A 17,415-nucleotide genomic window follows, 5' to 3' on the forward strand; every position below is an offset into this window, starting at 1 on the left:
CCCCCCCCTAAAAGCATTTCTCTGCCCGCATCCCCAGGGGTGCGTGCACCCAACCCGAGGAGACCTGGAAGAGCGCGGGGACCTGGAGGAGCTCGAAGCTTTGGCAGAGGAGGACGAGGAGATGGGGAGCGGGGCGAGCGCCGAGGACAAGGAGATGGCCAAGAGGTCCAAGGAGCTGGAGAAGAAGCTGCAGGAGGATGCGGATAAGGAGGCGAAGACGGTGAAGCTGCTGCTGCTCGGTAGGGTGGAAGGGGGGGGGGGGACACCCTGTGGGGACGTGAAATTGTCCCCATGTCTTTATTCTTTATGCTTGGGAACAGGGAGGGTATGGGGATTGTTCCCGTGGCCCCATGTGCGGCACTGGGATCCCGCTGAGGGTGGGGATGGGCATGGAGAAGTAATGGGGAGCGGGGAGGCGTGGGGAGAAGGGTGTCCTGGGGGTCCCATAGGAGGACACCCAGCCCCCATCCCATCCCATCCCATCCCATCCCATCCCCATCTCCATCCCACCCTCACGCCATCCCCATCCTCACTTCATCCTCATCGCACTCCACCCCATCCCAACCTTCTTTCTCCTATGTCCCATCCCCACCCCATCTCCATCCCCATCCCCTCCTTATGAGCTGGGTGCCCCCTCAGCCCTGGCCCTGTGGCACACGGACGGGTGCTGGGCACCAAAGGGACAACGTGGGCACAGGGAATGGAGCGGTGACACCTGCGGGGGGTGCGACCACGGCATCTCCAAAGCCCCATGATGGGCACAGGAAGGGACCAACCCCCCCCTCCAGCACAGGGCCGGGGGGCAGCAAGTGGCAGCGGTGGCAGAGCTGAGGGGCGGGGGGCACAGGGTGAAGGCGATTAGCGCCCTAATTCTAAGCAGCTTCCTGTGCTGCCCTAAGCTGCTTACAGCATCGGAGCCCCGCACCGCCACGGTGGGCGCCCAGCCCCATGGGAGTCCCTGCAGCACCCATGGCTGGGGTCCTTCCTGGCTGAGGTGTCCCCCACTCTTTCCACAGGGGCCGGAGAATCGGGGAAGAGCACCATCGTGAAGCAGATGAAGTGAGTGGGGCAGCGTCCTTGCGGGCCAGATGCTTCCCCCCATTGCGGGGCGCTGTGGGGTCGGGGTCTCCCTGCCGCCCGGCGCCCCCAGAGCAGAACGGAGCTGTGCTGGGGAGGCAGGGAGCAGCCTGACGGTACGGCCAACGTCCCCCCCCCAGGATCATCCACCAGGATGGATACACACCTGAGGAATGCATGGAGTTCAAAGCCGTCATCTACGGGAACATCCTGCAGTCCATCCTGGCCATCATCCGCGCCATGACCACGCTGGGCATCGACTACGCCGAGTCGGGACGGGCGGTGGGTGAGGGGCAAAGGGGGAGGCGGTGGCGGCGGAGGGGAGGGGACGAGGTGTTGAAGGGCAGCGCGTCCCCGCAGGACGACGGGAGGCAGCTCTTCAACCTGGCGGACTCCATCGAGGAGGGCACGATGCCCCCGGAGCTGGTGGACTGCATCAAGAAGCTGTGGAAGGACGGCGGCGTGCAGGCGTGCTTCGACCGGGCTGCCGAGTATCAGCTCAACGACTCGGCCGCATAGTGAGCACCGCCCCGACCCCCCCCTCCCCCAAATAACCCTGGGGAGCGCAGCGACCCCCACGGCACACGGCTGTCCCTGCAGCTACCTGAACCAGCTGGACCGCATCACGGCCCCCGGGTACCTCCCCAACGAGCAGGACGTGCTGCGCTCCCGCGTGAAGACAACCGGCATCATCGAGACCAAGTTCTCCGTTAAGGACCTCAACTTCAGGTGCGGCTGCAGCCCCCCGGGGGGAGGAAAACGTGCCCGGGGCCACCAACCCACGTAGCAGCAGATGTCACCTCCCCCCTGGCGGTCGCAAGGGAGGTGACACAGCTGACACAACCTGCCCCTGCGGCTCCCCCCCTCCCCTTTAGGATGTTTGACGTCGGGGGGCAGAGATCAGAGCGCAAGAAATGGATCCACTGCTTTGAGGGGGTGACGTGCATCATCTTCTGCGGGGCGCTGAGCGCCTACGACATGGTGCTGGTGGAGGATGATGAGGTGGTGAGTGAGGGACGGGGGGGAAACTGCAGTGGGGACGTGGGACCGGGGGCTGCAGGGCCGGGAAAGTGCATTTCCTCACAGCAGGGCTGCTTTGGGAAGCTCTGCCCACAGCCCCACTCTTGTCCCCTTTTCGCTGGCAGAACCGCATGCACGAATCCCTGCACCTCTTCAACAGCATATGCAACCACAAGTTCTTCGCCGCCACGTCCATCATCCTCTTCCTCAACAAGAAGGATCTCTTCGAGGAGAAGATCAAGAAGGTGCACCTCAGCATCTGCTTCCCTGAGTACGATGGTGAGCGATGGGGGGCAGATGGGGAAGGGGGGCTGCGGCACCAGGACGGAGAGCGGCGACGGCTCCAGGGAGCCCCCAGCCCCAGCCCTGCTGCTCCCTGCCCAGGTCCCAACACGTTCGAAGATGCAGGGAATTACATCAAGACCCAATTCCTGGATCTCAACATGCGGAAGGACGTGAAGGAGATCTACAGCCACATGACCTGTGCCACAGACACGCAGAACGTCAAGTTCGTCTTCGACGCCGTCACAGATGTCATCATCAAGGAGAACCTCAAGGACTGCGGTCTCTTCTGAGCAGGTAGGGGGGGCGGGGGGGGGGGGGAGGCACCTCGTGGGGGCTGCGACCCCAGCCCCAAAGAGCTGGCAGCAATGGGGAAGTTTCCCTTCTCTCTTCCCACCTCAGAAGAGCCGGCTGCAGTTCCACCTCACCGTCTGCTGAGCAGAGCCAAAAGGACAACACGGAGTTCCCCAGCCCCCTGTTTTTTTTCTATAAGCTGCCCCCCACATCCGAGCCCAGGCCAGGAGGGGCCCCAGCTGCCCTGCCTGCCCCACATCTCGGCTGTTTCCTCTGGGGCAGCACCCAGCTGGGCTCCCCTACGCAGAGCTCAGCGCAGCGGAAGAGGAAACGGGCGCTGGGGCGCTGGGCACCGTGCTGCTCAGAGCTCGATTTGCTCTTGGCTGCTTGTAAATAAATCCGTCCTGCCGTAGAGGAGCCCTGCATGCTCTCACTGTTCAGCCACGGGCGCAGCTTCGCTTAGGAAAAACCAAACTGACACAATAAAGAGATGTGCACGAATGGATGTGTTGTGTGTGCTGTGCTGAAGGATGGAGGCACGGGAGCCCCGCACCTCCTGCTGCTCCCACATCACAGCAGGGCACCCCTCAGCCCAGGGGCTTTGAGACACACCAACCCCCCCCCACTGCCCCCCAGCCAAGGAGCACAGCGCAGGGAGAGCAGCACAACGAGGCACAAAGCAGGGAAAGGACCCAAGCGTTCACTCACCACTTTAATACTGCCAACAGCTACAACAGATCAGAACTGTACACAATGAGAAAGAGCCCCGAGGTGACGCTTCAGCAAAGGAACGGAGCGACGGGGCACGAACGTCACGACGGGGAAAACGATGGCAAAGGGGGATTTGGCACCACATAGACAGAGTAAAGGCATGCTGTCCACACAGACCCCGCACCGAAAGGCCGTGGGCCATCGGCCTCCAGCAGCACAGAGCTCAGCCTGCCCACCGACATCAGCACTGCTCCTGCCCTCGCCGTGCGCTGCCAACGCGTGGCCACAGCACCAGGGCCTGGGAGACAGGGCAGAAATACCAAGTGTTAAAAACAGAGAGGTCCTGCTAAGAGGAGCGCTTGGGCACGGTCTGCTCACGTGTGCATAGATCAGTGATAGTTTCTGTTGGTTTTTATTTTGTTTAAAACAAGAATCTTCTGCGAAGAAAGAAAGGCAGTTTAGTAAAGTTACGGTTTTCTCAATGGGAAAAAAAAAAAAATAATAATAATGAAACAAAACACCTTAAAAACAGACTAGTGGTGGTTTGGTAACCAAAGAAAGAGAGAAAGCTACATATGGAAGGCCTGGAACCCAGCACCTCGATCCACAACAGCTGTACACGTTTGGGTCACGCCATCCAGACGACATCAGGGCGACGCAGAGCCCAGCCAGGGCCGCCCTGACCCAACCTCGACACCCCACCAACTCAAAGGTCCCAAATACAGAAGGTTGTGCTAAAGAACGCGACGATTCTGCATGCTGCTTTCAGCCCCCTGGTCCCGCTCACGCCGCCGTCCCCCCGCGAGGCAGCAAAGTCTGCTTCTGCCAAGGGCGCTCCGGAAGAACTGCAGGGAGAGCGGCCAGGTGAGAGGCAGCAGCGCAGCCCAGCCCAGCCCCAGCCGCTCGGCTTTACCTTCAGTAGAGGCCGCACTCCTTCAGGTTGTTCTTGATGATGACGTCCGTCACGGCGTCGAACACGAACTGCACGTTCTTGGTGTCGGTGGCGCAGGTGAAGTGCGTGTAGATCTCCTTGGTGTCTTTCCTCCTGTTCAGGTCCTCAAACTGACACTGGATGTAGGCGGCCGCCTCCTCGTACGTGTTGGAGCCTGGCACAGATCAATCAGTGCCTCCATTCAGCCAGCAGTTCACAGCACTGAGTTTCTACCCGGCTCGCAGCCATCTGCCTCATCCAGCTCCAAACCCAACCCACCGTTAACCCTGCCCTGCAACCCTCAGCTCTGCTCCCAGCCGCTGATCTCAGCTCGGTGAGGTGCCAGCAGCACACATCTCACAGCCAGGAGACCCACAAGGGATCAGCAGCCGCAGGCTGTGCACCACCGCATCCCCTGGGTGAACAGACAGGGGCTGGGCTGCCAGCACGCGCCCTACAGACAGAGCTGCAGCCACAGGACAGAGCCAGGGACTGCAGAGGCTCCTCCTGAGCCTGGAGACAGGAGAGCCCCACGTGTGCCCCCACCTGTGTGTGTGTGCCCCCCTCCCCCCTGTCTCTGTGCCCCCCACCTGTGTACTCTGGGTAGCAGATCGTTAGCGGGCTCTTCTTAATCTTCTCCTCAAACAGGTCCTTCTTGTTCAGGAAAAGAATGATGGAGGTGTCTGTGAACCATTTGTTGTTACAGATGCTGTCAAACAGTTTCATGCTCTCGTGCATTCGGTTCTGAAAGGCAGAATGGAGGAAGAGGGTGATGCAGCAGTGCAGTTAGTCAGGGGCAGACAGGCTTTACGAGGACCAGACCGCAGCACCAGGCCCGGCACAGCCTGAGCCTGCTTCCAGCTCCCCCCCAAAGCCCCATGCTGTACCATTTCTTCATCCTCGGCCAAGACGAGGTCATAATCGCTGAGGGCCACACAGAAGATGATTGCTGTGACACCTTCAAAGCAGTGGATCCACTTCTTGCGCTCCGACCGCTGCCCACCGACATCAAACATCCTGCAGAGGCACAGCACAGACTGAGAGCCCACACAGAGCCCTGCCCTGACACGGGAGGTGGGGGAGGCTCACAAAGGGCCTGCAGACGAGGGGGATGCAGGGCAAACCAGGCACAAAGCCTGGGAGCAACCCAGAGCCCCCTCCCTCAGAACCGCACCGGGCTCCGATTCTCTTCAGAGCCATTCCAGCAGAACAGCTCGAGGTTCAGCCGTCAGCTGCTGATTCACGGGGCCCTGCTTGTTTTGTTCCCTGCCTCCCATTTCCTTAGCAACAATCCGTTTGCTTGACTGGCCTCCAAACACCTCCTCACATCAGCTCTTCCAGTTCATTTACGCTGAGCCTGACAAAGGCTTATGTGGAGCACTGCTATCTACCTGCACGCTGCTGAGAGCAGAGTGCAAAAACACCGTGAGGCCAAGGAATGCTTTTATGTATGGAAACAAAGACAGAAACAACCAGGTGAGGTGCTGCAGTTCAGATCTCAGGTGCAGGAGCTCCCAGCCATGAGGACGCTGCAGCACCGTGGCTGATGGCAGCACTCTGCTCTGCTGAGGCTCAGGGCTGCCCAGCCCCTTCCAATCCATCACGTATCCAAGAGCCACAGAAATCACAAGCATGGATTTGTTATCGCAGCAAACACACGGACAAGAGGGGCACTGTGCAGCCAGGCCCAGAGGAGCAGCGACGTCAAAGCAGGGAGCGGCAAGAGCAGCTCTGCCAACTCCAGCCTTCTATTTAAGGCAAATGCCTGCTGCTTCCCAGAAGGAAAGAGGAAGATCTCTGCACAGATAGAGGCTATTTGCTCAGCTCCTGCCATTCCAGCACAGCTGCTGTTAGCACGGATTCATCTGGAAGGAAATGGCATCCCTGGCAAGTCGGCCTCGAACCGATCCACATTCAAGTCACCTCGACCCACTGCAAACAGCTGAGCCTTAACACCACCACAGGGGGAAGGCAGCTCCCTGCTTCCTTTGTGGAGCAAAACCCCTCCATGACAAACACCTCCTGCCTCCAGGAGGGCAGGGAAGGAGCAGCCCCCCGTCTGCAGGCAGCAGAAGGGCTGTGATGCTGAAGGGAGCCTGCTGCCCCCAGCAGCTCCCATCCATCACACGCCAAGAGCCCTGCGCCCTGCAGCTGGAAACACATCCCAGCACGTTGTGATGGAAGACAAAGCTTCCCTGGATGAACCAGCAGCCACGTTAAACAGCGCCACGGTGCAAAACACTTCTGCTGAAACCATTTGTGAGTTATGACAGAAGCCAAAGCACTGCTGTTCTCCTAAAGGGCATGCAAGCAAACCACGTTCTATAAGCAACACACGGAGTTTTGCTAGAGCTCTTTTCAAACACAAGCTAAAAGTAAGCCAGTAAATGCTTATTTAGAGGCTTGGAGCAACAACAGCTTGAAAACAGGGCCAGAGGATGAAGGGAAACTCACCCACAACACAACACAGTGCTCCTCCATCCAGGGCTGGGGCTGCCTGCTGGGATTGGGACACACAGCAGGGAGGGCTGAGTGCTAAGGGCAGGGAGCTCAGCTGCACTCCAGCAGCTGCTATGGGGCAGAGGGAGCTCTATGGGTCACGCTGACAGGGGCACTGCTGGGAGCCAGCAAGGCAGGGGACACAGAGGGCCAGGAGTCCCTACAGCACTCCTGTGTGCACACAGCAGCACCACGTCCAGGCCAGGGCCTCAGGGCCAGCCCTCAGCTCCCACACCAAAGAAAGGGGTTCCACTCAAAACTCAGCAGCCAGGAATCAGCACCCTTTTAGTATCTGTTGCTGTTCTGATCCTGCGAACAAGCAGCCAGTACCTGTGTCTGCGAGTCCAACACAAAAGCAGCTGGAAAGAACAGAAGAAGGCAAAGAAAAGTCAAACCAGAGAGCAGCGCTGGCACACGGGGAGCAGCGGCGCTCAGGAGGTGCTTTGCTGGGGGTCTGGATCCCCCCCCAGCCCCCAGGAAACCACTGCAGCCCCCAGGACGCCAAGCCCTTGGCTTACTTGAAGTAGAGGTCCTTGAAGGTGAAGTGTGTCTCCACAATGCCTGTCGTTTTCACCCTGGTGCGCAGCACGTCCTGCTGAGTCGGAATGTAGGTCGGCTGGGATATTCTATCCAAGTCGTTCAGGTAACTAAACCAGAGGAGACAAGGCCACAGCAAAGCTTTTTTTAGGCCGCGCTCTCGCTATGAATCTTTTATGAGCTGCAGAAGAAAGTCATCACCGAATGCATTCATGCTCTGCCCACAGCGCAGACCTCAAACGCAGCCAACAGACACGAGGTCCCACGGCTCTGCCCTCAGGGGGGGTAATTTCTCATCTCCCCCCCCCCCACGACCTTGCAGTGTGTGCTGGGAGCAGGGCAGTGCAGGAGGTGCTGCTGCTGTAGGAGCTGTGCCAAGAGTGCCATCTCTTGGGGCGATTCAAAGCAGTCAAGGTTTTTTTTTTGCACGGAACTGCAAAGCAATAAATCCAGCAGCTGGCTGTAAAGGGCAAGGAGGCATCAAACGAGCCAGCAGGAGGAAATTCAGCATCAAGAGCAGGCAGGTTCATTCACACCCTTCAGCAAGGCCAGCTGACAGCCAGGGCTGCCCCACGGTGGCTGCTGGGAGGACACACAGGAGGCCAGGGCCGCCCAGAGCACACAGGCACAGCCTCCCCCAGATGCCCTCCACTACATCCGGACTTGCTGGAACACCACAGAAGCCAAGCAGCCTGCAGTGGGTTGGAGCACTCACCACCCACAGAGGGTCTGCAGGCAGTGCTGCACAACATGGCTTCAGGATCTGCCAACAGCAGCTCCCCAAACCAGCCTGCAGCCCTTCTGCAATCTCCTTTGCCACCAGGCTTCCTCCATAGGCTGAGGTTGCAACACTGCTTCCCTGCCTTGCACCCTCATGTTTACAGAGCCAGCACCTTCCCATGCTCTGACACTGCATGATAAACACCAGCTTGCAAGAAGGGTGGATTTTGTTCTTTTGTTTTCTTTCCTTTATGCCCTGAAATGAGGCTCTGGGCACAGAATGCTGACTGAAAGCCCACAGTGTGACTCCTGTCTGCCCTGCTGCTGCTCTCAGCCTTCCCAGGCCCTGGGTCAGCAGCTGTGGGTGCTGGGATCTGTGCTCCATCCCCATTGGCATCACCCCATCCATCTCACTGCAGCACGGCCAGCAGCAGCAATGTTCTGCAGTGTTGCTTCCAGGTAGGAGTGCAGCTCAGCTCCCCGTTCCACGCACACACATGAGCCCCAGAGTGGTGCTTTCCTAACAGCTGGGCCACTTTTCCTTTCAGTGCTGAGAAGAGCACTTTCAAAGGCAAAAATGGCTCCAAGAGGTTCTTACAAAGCTCTGGTTACGAGTGGCTGCCCCTGGCATTGGGGCAGAGCAGCAGGCAGAGCCTGAGAGCAGGGAGGGGAGGCAAGATTGAGCCATCTGCGATGCCACACCAAAAGGGTGCAGGGCTTCCAGCCCTGAGACCTCAGCCCTGCAGAGGAGCAGAGGTGAAGCAGCCTTGGCAGCACCAAAAGCCAGCACCCACAGCAGCAGCAGCAGAAGGGCTGCAGTGCCTGCGAGGAGCTGAGGGTGCAACACCAGAGATGAGGCACTCAGGGCTGCAGCTCAGCTGATTGCCTGCTCTGAGCCTCAGCAAGGCAGGGCGCAGCAGGAGCAGCTCAGCTCCTCTCTGCACTCTGCAGCATTTCCTAACGGCTGCGTTGCTTAGTGACTGCCTCAGAAAACAGAGCTGATTGAAGGCAACTTCCTGCAGGCTTCGGATACAAGCAAACCCTGACACAGCAGAACGATGTGGGTGGGTGCTGGGCTCAGCCCCTGCACGGCCCCAGGGCTGGGGCACGACGTTCAGGAGCACAGCTCTAACAACAGCCAGGCCTTGAGAAGCAGTCTGACGGCCTCCTGCCTGCCCTGCTGCCCTCTGCAGCTCAAGGCTCAGCAGCAGCACACAGCAGCAGGACTCTGCCCCACGCCTTCCCCCTGCAGCCCCACGTCAGCCCAACACAGAGCCTTCCAGCTTTCCTCTTCTCCCCCACACCTTCCTATTAAATCTGCTCTCTCATTCCCAACTCTTTTTTCTCCCTTTGAATCTGAAGCTTCTTCCCTGCAGGCTGCAGGGATCTCAGAAGCGCTCCTCCTGTCAGCTCACCTACCTCCATCTAAACTCAGCATCCTCTGCTGAGGTCTTACAGTTTCAGAAGTATTCTTGCTTATTTTCAAGCTGCAAATGTGCTCTGCGCAGACAGAGCCTGCGGGGAACCGAGCTGTGACTCATCTGAAGGTTTTCACAAAGCATTTCCAAACTAATTTCTCAGAGGCTTCAAACTTGGCCAAACCAGGCAGAGCATTCAGGCAGCCACCAGGAAGCGCAACCGACCCCACAGCCACCCTCCTTCCTGGGTTTACAAAGCAGCAAACGCAGAGCTTTGGCCAAAAAGCAGCAAGCAGCTTCGGTTACAAACCGTAGAGCAGAGGCAGGAACGGCTTCGGTGCAGAAGCAGCAGCCCCCCTCCTCACCCCGGTCCTCACATCGCTCCCAGCCAAGCTGTGCCTGCAGGCAGAGCCCAGTTCCTGCCCAGCCCACCGCCCCCAGCCCATGGAGGGGCCCAAAGGCTCTCTTACTAGGAGGCAGAGTCGTTCAGCTGGTACTCCCTGGATCTGCTGAAGCAGGCCTGCACCCCAGCATCCCGCCACAGCCTCTTGATCACTCCAGCCAGCTCGGCCGTCATCACCCCCTCCTCTGCACTTCCAGCCAGCACGAAGAGCTGGCGGGCATCGTCCTGTGGGAGAGGGGGGGTTAGAAAGGAAATCAGAGCTGGTGATGAGTTTAAGGATTGCTGCAACAGCTGAGAGACGAGGGAGCCCGTCTGCTAACCGACTGCATCCCCAGGTAACACGCACAGCTGGGTCCTGCTGCCTGCCCCCCCATCAGCACACGCTGCTCTTCAGGTGCTGGGAAGCCAGCAGAGTTCTGCTCTGAGCCTGGGTGAGGCTCTCATGTGAGCCCTCACATCTGCACAGGTTCACACAGCAGGGTGTGGACGTGGCACAGCGCCCCGCACGCTGCAGGACCACCTGGAGCTGCCCCAGCTCTGCTCTGTTCTGCACCTTTTGTGGTTTACATCGAGCAGATGATGAGAGGCCTCCCATCAGGGCACCTTGTGGCAAACCCAGCCAATGCCCAGCACTCGTTAACACAGTTTGGAGCACGGATGAAGGGAAAATCAGTGAAGTACTTACTGCTCTGGCAACTTCCCCAAAGTCTATCTTTAGCCTTCCCATGGCTCTTATGATGGCAATGATGGACTGGATAGTATTGCTGTAGACAACCACTTTATACTGTTTGCATTCCTCCTCCGAGTAGCCGTCCTCGTGAATAATCCTGGAAGAAAACCAAGCTGTCATTCCTCAGCCAAAGCAGAAGGGCAGCAATGCACAGCAATGCGGCTCCATGCCTGCACCCTCACTTACTTCATCTGCTTCACGATGGTGCTTTTGCCAGACTCACCAGCACCTGAAAGGCACAAACCAACTGCAGTTAGCAAGCAGGAAAAGGGAGGAACGAAGGCAGGCTGCCCCCCTGTGCTCCCAGCTGGGGGGGCTGCAGGGTTGGGGCGCCTGGCTGCCATCTGTTTCACTTACAGAAGCTGCCACTGTGAGCGTTTACCTGCTCCAAAGGAGTGAGGAGCTCCCAGAGCGCGCTGCCAACCGTGCAGCAGGGCAGGGAGAGCAGGGAATGCCTCTAAGAAAACTGGGGTGCAGGTTTCTCTGACAGACAGACACGGAAGCAAAGCCCCCAGTGAGCAGCTGAGTGCAGCCACAGCTCTCGGGGCGTTCAAAGAGAGCCCGATTCAGAGCAGCCCCGTGGTGTGGGAGGGAAGCAGAGCCGCACAAACCGCTCTCAGTGACCCAGGTGGAGCAGCTTAAGATACTAAAGCCCAGAAATGTGTTACTGTGTCACAGGAGGAACATTGTGCCACAATGGGTTGGCAAGGCCCCTCGTCCACTCCCAGGGCAGCAGCCAGCCGAGCCTCAGCACAACACAGAGAACAGAACCTGTCCAGGCCTGCAGAGCAACTCAGCTGCTTGAGTCAGCAGCAGGAGGAGCGGAGCCCGGCTTCCTGCTGCAACCGCACCGCAGCTCCCAGCCCCAGCACAGCAGCAGGGCACGCCGTGCTGCTTCCCAGCTTCCACCCTCTGCCGTTTCCCAGCACCCAGGCTGGCTGCCAGGCCTCAGCACAGCTCCTGAGCTCCCACCTGCAGAGCGAGGAGCTCCTGCCACCCATTTTCCTGCGTCCCACTGAACTGCAGAGCGCACGGTTTGCAGCTGCGGGGCTCGGCCCCAGGGCTGGCTGTGCTGCAGGCACTGAAGGACGATGCTGAGCCGCATTTGGTGGCTGTGACTCAGGACCAGGACTCACTCACACACAGTGCGGTGACACAGAGCTGCCCCACGACCAGCACAGGGAGCTCTGCTGGGAGAAGGAGCTCCTTTAAGGTCGTCAGACACGCAGGAAAGAAGGGCAGCCATGCGTCCTCACTTGCTCACCCCTGGTTCTCCCCATAGCTGACACGGGGACGCAGCCCTGCTGTCTGTGCAGTGACACAACAGGCAGCACAAACGGCCCTTTGAGCGCTGAGCTGGGCCAAACTGAGCCCTGGGAAGGGGCCACGGCTGCCTGGCACTGACTGAGGGCACTGCCAGCTCTCCCAACACACCCCAGGTGCTGACCAGGATTCCTTCTGCCCCATTCAATGACACAAAGCTTCCCATGGTCCCACAAGGTCACTTTGATGCTGAAGGAGCGTTTCCTCTGAGCAAAGCAAACAAGCAGAGCGATGTTTTGACAGCTCTCAGTGATCACAGAGAGCCGATGCGAGGCCTGGCAGGGCGTCAGACACAGAGCGTGCACTGCTGGGTCACCTCCAGCCCCCAAACACGGCACAGCAGACGGCTCTGCTCCTTTGGGGACACACGGCCCCCCCTCGGTGACAGCACAGACAGCAGGGATGCTGCTCCAAGCACACGGTGCCATTTCAAACCCCTCTGCCTTCAGTTGAGGCGTCGCCGCGTTGGAGCCCATCGTGACAAAACGCTCCCGTGTCTGGAAAGCAAAGCATTCAGCTTCTAAGAACGGCGACATTCCGTTTCGGTTCGCCTCCTCCCCTTCACGCCTTAAGGAGGAGACAAACAGCACACAAAGCACGTCCCTCTTTAGGGCTGCTGGAGGAACACAAGCAGGGAACCAGAACAGGAAACACTGCAAGCTGAACCCCCCCCCACCGCGTGCAGGAGCCGGAGGGCGCCGATCCCTTCCCCCAAACAAAGCCCACAGCCCTGGGAGGAGCGCAGACCCCGCGCTTCTCCCCACGGCACCTCCCTGCTGTTGTAGGGGAAGCTGCAGACCGGTGCGGCTTCTCCCCACCCCCGTGGTTCCAGCAGCACAACCACAGCCCTCCTCCGCCCCCCAGCCCGCACTGAGCCCCCAGCAGCTGGGCGACAAAACGCTACCGGAGGTCATTGAGCCACGACTCCACCATGTGGGTCACACAGCCCACTGAGCCGCGCTCGCTTCGTTCCTTCCCTTCTCCTCCCCAGCCCCACGCGCTTTGGGGCTGCCTGCACTCGGCAGCCACCACCGAGCCACGTGAACCCCTCCAACTTTTGCCACCTGCTTTGTTTTTGTTTTAACAGCCCAACAAACCACGGCCAGAACCAAGTCAAAGCTCAAAGGCGACTTACGGCCCCGTTACACAGAGCAGCGCCGCTGACAGCAGGGGATGCTGATGGAGGTGGCAGCATTTGGGTTCCTATGGAGCCCAAAGCGGAGCTGCAGGACATCAACCCCCAGCTCTCAGCTTTGCTGTTTGTGCAGCCGACCCCGACGCAGTGGGGAGGGAAGGCGACGCAAACAGCAACTGAGAAAACACGAAAGCAGAGCCAGCATCGGCTGCAGGGAACAAAAGGTGACAGCACAGCACAGAGCAGCTCGTGGTGAGCGGGGGCACGAAGGGCGGGAGGGGCTTCAGGAAGAGCAGAGGGAGCCAGCAGCCGAGTTTGCTCGAGCAGTGCTGCAGATGAAAGCTAGGTGAGCAGAACTGCTGGGTTTTCATTCTTTGGTCCCTTTTGGGATAACGGCACCCAAACCCGGCCACCTGCTGCACCACGCGCCTCCACGTGGCACACAGCCCCACGGCAGCGCTGCACGGCGAGGACAGGGTGCAGGACAGCACCAAGGGGAGCAGCTGTGCTCCGTTCCCTGCTCATCCCAGCTGGAAAACCCCGCAGCTTCCTACACCGACGTGCTGCTGCCTGCAGAGCCGCGTTGGCCCGGGGGCAAACAGAGAAACCAGGCTGCGTTCAGGGCTCAGAATGGGCTCCAGGCAGCCCTGCCCACACACACAGCTCTCAGCACTGTGTGCAAGCACTGCCCTCACCTCCTCCCTTCACCTCCATCGCTCTGCTCAGCCCAAACGAGGCCGCAGCTCCGGGTGGTGCCCGAAGTTTCGCTCTAAAGAAATACATTTCTGCTCGACTTCACTGCATCAGCACAACAGTGAGAGCACTGCTCTGGTTACATAAACCGCCGCATGGGCTCCAACAACAACTTAATGACACGAGACACTGCTTATCCAGGGCATCTCAGCACCGCGGCCCCAAGAAAAACGCTTGCTCAAACAATGGAAAAAGCTCAGGAACTTTTCCATCCGCTCCGTGCCGTGGCACTGAAGGCTGTTTGTTCCTGCAGCCGTCAGCTGCCCCGCTTCGCTCACATGTTAGGGGAGCGCCAGGCCTTGGATGGCCATAAAACTGAGTGGAAGGATTGAAAGCTGGCTTGAGAACACAGGCCAGGTGTGAACCTGATCCGAGCGGCTGCTCCTTAAGAGAAACGCAATACAGAGCCCTGCTCCGGTGTCACACTGCGTCCCATTACTCCATAGAGCTCCTCTGAGTAACCCAAAAAGCACAGCAGAAGTGTTTCCAAAGGCACCCGGGGCCCAAAGCGCCCTGCCGTGCCGCTGCGCCTCCCAAGTCCCACCTGAGCTCTGTGTTCATGGATCTCCGTCTGCCTCCTGGATGCTCCCTCACCTCCACCACCCGCTGACGAGGTCGGACAGCCCCCAAACGGCCCCGAGGAAACAACCGGACCTGCAGACACCAAACCAGTGCTGCTCTGCCCTGACAACACGCGGGCGTCGTTCAAAACGGAGCGAAGCCCCCGAGAACAAAGCGCTGCGCCGACCACCGCAAAGCCCCCAGGAGAGAACGCGACGAACGGGGAAACGCAGCGCTGACGGGAGGAGCGGCGCTGGGAAAGCAGAAGTGCCATTAAGCAGAACGGGGCACGCCGCGCCCGTCGCTCCGCTGGCGAACAGCGCACCAGGAACGGCCGTGCGGGGCAGCAGGGCTGGGCCGAGCTCAGCAACGGGAACGGCGACCCACAGCCCGGGAACGGCCGCGCCTCGAAACGCCGCTCCCGGCAGCGCTGCCACACGGCCGCACGGCGCTGCCCGGGCTTCCGAAGGGCCGCGAATCGCTCGGACCCCGCGGTGCCGTCCCGGATCTCCCCGCGGCCCGCCCGGCCCGGCCGCTCCTCACCCAGCAGCAGCAGCTTCACCTCCTTGGCCGCCTTCTCGCCGTCCTCCCGTAAGTTGCGGTCGATCATTTTGCTCCGTTCCACCGCCGCTTTGTCCTCGGCGCTCAGCGTGCAGCCCATGGCGGCGGCGGGGCGGCGGCCGCCGGGCCGGGACCGGACAGGAACGGAGCGAGAAGAGAAGGGCCGGAGCGGAGCCGAACCGCGCCTCTCCCTCAGCCGGGCGGCTCCCGCAGGCGGCGCCGGATATCCGCCCGCCGCGACCGTTACCCGCGGGGCACGCCGGGAAGCGCCGCCCGGGCGCGGCCTGCTGGGAGCAGCACTTCCGCCTCGGTGCGGCTGTGCGTGATGGGAGCTGGAGGAGAGCGTCGCTTCCGCCTCGATGCGGCGGGGCGTGATGGGAGTGGGAGTAGCGAGCCGCTTCCGCCACGGTACAGCGGTGCATGATGGGAGCTGGGAGGAGCGCGTCACTTCCGCCTCGGCGCAGCAGTGTCCGACGGGATGTAGAGGGGCTCGCGGCACTTCCGCCTCGGTGCGGCGGGGCGTGATGGGAGTTGTAGTCTTGAGGTTACTGTGGGCTCCAGCCGGCCCCAGCCCTGAGTTGGGGGTGCCACGATCCGACACCTCGCGGTCCCGGGGCCGTGCAGGGCGGGGGGCGAGGCGCCTTTTCCATGGAGAGCTTCAGTGCCCATCCCAAAGCCGCAGCCCCTTCCCCACACCGAGCCCCACAGACCCCTCCCATCCCCACGTGGGTCTCTCCAAGCCCCCAGGACCCAGGAGAGCTGGGCACCCATGGGTGGGGGTTCGAACCGGCCCTGTGGAGGCCCAGACCCCAACCCTGGTGCTCAAACCCCAACCCAACATGGAGACCCCAACCCAACGTGGAGGACCCCACCCGAGGCCCCCGCACCCCCATTCCCCCCCCCCGCCACGTCCCACATCGATGCACCCACACCGTTCTGCCCTTACAGCCGTGTTTGCACCTGGAGCCACGAGGACAACGCTACAGCTCCGCTTTGGGCACGCACAGCCCATCCCCGCCGCTCCGCTCCGTCCCCTCACCCGCGTCCTCCCCGACCTGCCCCGGGATGCGGAAATCGATGGGCGCCGGGTCCCGCTTGGGGCTGGGGGTGTCAAGGGGCGGCGGGGGCTCGGCGGGGCAGCCGGTGCTCTGCAGGAACTGCAGGAAGTTCTCCTCGATGGAGCCCTCGCGGCTGGGCAGACGCAGGTCCTCCTCGGGAGGCTGCTTGAAGAAGCAGGTGAGGAGCCGGCCCAGCTCGCCGCGGATCTGCCGGTTGAGGCACCCGTAGAAGAAAGGGTTGGAGGTAAAGCAGAAGTAGCCCAGCCAGGTGACCACGGTCTCGGCTGCCGGCCCAGCCAAGGGTTGGGCGCTGAGGGCCGTGTAGAGGTGGAAGGAGAAGTAGGGCAACCAGCAGAAAAGAAACTGGCCGCCCACGGCCAGCAGGATGGCGGCCGCTTTGCCCCCACCGAACGTCCTCTGCGGGGTGGTGCGGGGGGCACCCGAGGTCGTCACCATGGTGGAACGGCTGCTGAGCGACTCGGAGCGCCGGCGCGGGGTCTCCATCCAGGTGGGCAGCGGGCCGTGGTGCATGGCGGCCACCCGAGCCACCTTGAACATGCTGCAGTAAACCACCACGATGATGAGGAGGGGCAGGAGGAAGTAGAAAGTGGCGAAGAAGACCACGAAGAACTTGCAGTACGGACCGCGGCTCCATTGCAGGGAGCAGCCGCGGCCGGCGGGCGGAGGGCGGTCGGGGGACAACCAGCCCAGCACGGGGACCAGCGACGTGGCCACGGCCTTCAGCCAGACGCCCACCAGCACGCAGACCACCAGGCCCACCGTCATCCGCACCTCGTAGCGCATGGGGTGCACGACGTAGTAGTAGCGCTCCACGTTGATGGTGGAGATGGAGAGGATGCACATGCTGATGAAGCAGACGCTGAGGAACAGGTAGACGCGGCACATGGCCTCGCCCAGCACGGGGCTGTCAAACACCGCCGAACCCGACAGCATCTCCAGCGGCATCAGGGTGAGGGCTGCCAGGAAATCCACCAGGCAGAGATGGAAGACGAAGACGAACTTGCGCAGCGCCGGCGTCTTCACGATGACGGTCATCACGGCCGCGTTGCCCACGATGGCCGTCAGGTCGATGAGCAGCATGAAGAAGAGCCCCACCGATTTGGAAGCCACGTCTTTGGGCTTGCTGTCGGCTGTGCCGTTGGGGGGCATGGGGCCCGGAGAGGGCTGGAGCGCCCGCGCTGCCCTAGAGCCGTTCCAGCCCCATAGGGCGGGCAGGGAGGCCTCCATGCTGTGGCCCATCGCCCGTCCTTGGGGCTGACGGCGCAAGGCTGTGGGGCATCGTTGGGTGCTCCGATGGCCCTATGGCTGCTGCCGCCTCGCTGCGGGGTGGGTCCTGAGGTGCTCAGCGCACCCAGGGGTGCCCCCCAGCACCGCTCATCTC

The 17,415-nt window shown here is 60.9% G+C and overlaps 3 protein-coding genes across 3 annotated transcripts; 1 reads left to right on the plus strand and 2 right to left on the minus strand.

Annotated features, from left to right (window-relative positions):
• Positions 1 to 24: 24 nt before the first annotated feature.
• LOC122167556 (guanine nucleotide-binding protein G(t) subunit alpha-2) lies at positions 25 to 3,162 on the plus strand. The gene is made up of 9 exons (XM_042832224.1): positions 25 to 239; positions 1,017 to 1,059; positions 1,218 to 1,359; positions 1,438 to 1,595; positions 1,678 to 1,806; positions 1,953 to 2,082; positions 2,223 to 2,376; positions 2,482 to 2,676; positions 2,782 to 3,162. Exons 1-8 carry the CDS (start codon positions 122 to 124, stop codon positions 2,670 to 2,672), a joined length of 1,065 nt encoding a protein of 354 aa, XP_042688158.1. The 5' UTR covers positions 25 to 121; the 3' UTR covers positions 2,673 to 2,676; positions 2,782 to 3,162.
• Positions 3,163 to 3,372: 210 nt separating this feature from the next.
• Positions 3,373 to 15,081, minus strand: LOC122167555 (guanine nucleotide-binding protein G(i) subunit alpha-3). Its single transcript, XM_042832223.1, has 9 exons — positions 14,938 to 15,081; positions 10,809 to 10,851; positions 10,578 to 10,719; positions 9,960 to 10,117; positions 7,333 to 7,461; positions 5,203 to 5,332; positions 4,906 to 5,059; positions 4,298 to 4,490; positions 3,373 to 4,229 (listed from the first exon to the last, which is right to left on the minus strand). Exons 1-8 carry the CDS (start codon positions 15,053 to 15,055, stop codon positions 4,300 to 4,302), a joined length of 1,065 nt encoding a protein of 354 aa, XP_042688157.1. The 5' UTR covers positions 15,056 to 15,081; the 3' UTR covers positions 3,373 to 4,229; positions 4,298 to 4,299.
• Positions 15,082 to 15,935: 854 nt separating this feature from the next.
• GPR61 (G protein-coupled receptor 61) lies at positions 15,936 to 17,273 on the minus strand. The gene has a single exon (XM_042832225.1). It carries the CDS (start codon positions 17,271 to 17,273, stop codon positions 15,936 to 15,938), a length of 1,338 nt encoding a protein of 445 aa, XP_042688159.1.
• Between the last annotated feature and the right edge of the window lie 142 nt (positions 17,274 to 17,415).

Source organism: Centrocercus urophasianus, unplaced genomic scaffold, assembly GCF_019232065.1.
Source record: "Centrocercus urophasianus isolate 14NV4802_14NV808 unplaced genomic scaffold, USGS_Curo_1.0 seq_374, whole genome shotgun sequence".
Classification (NCBI taxonomy): Eukaryota; Metazoa; Chordata; class Aves; order Galliformes; family Phasianidae; genus Centrocercus; species Centrocercus urophasianus.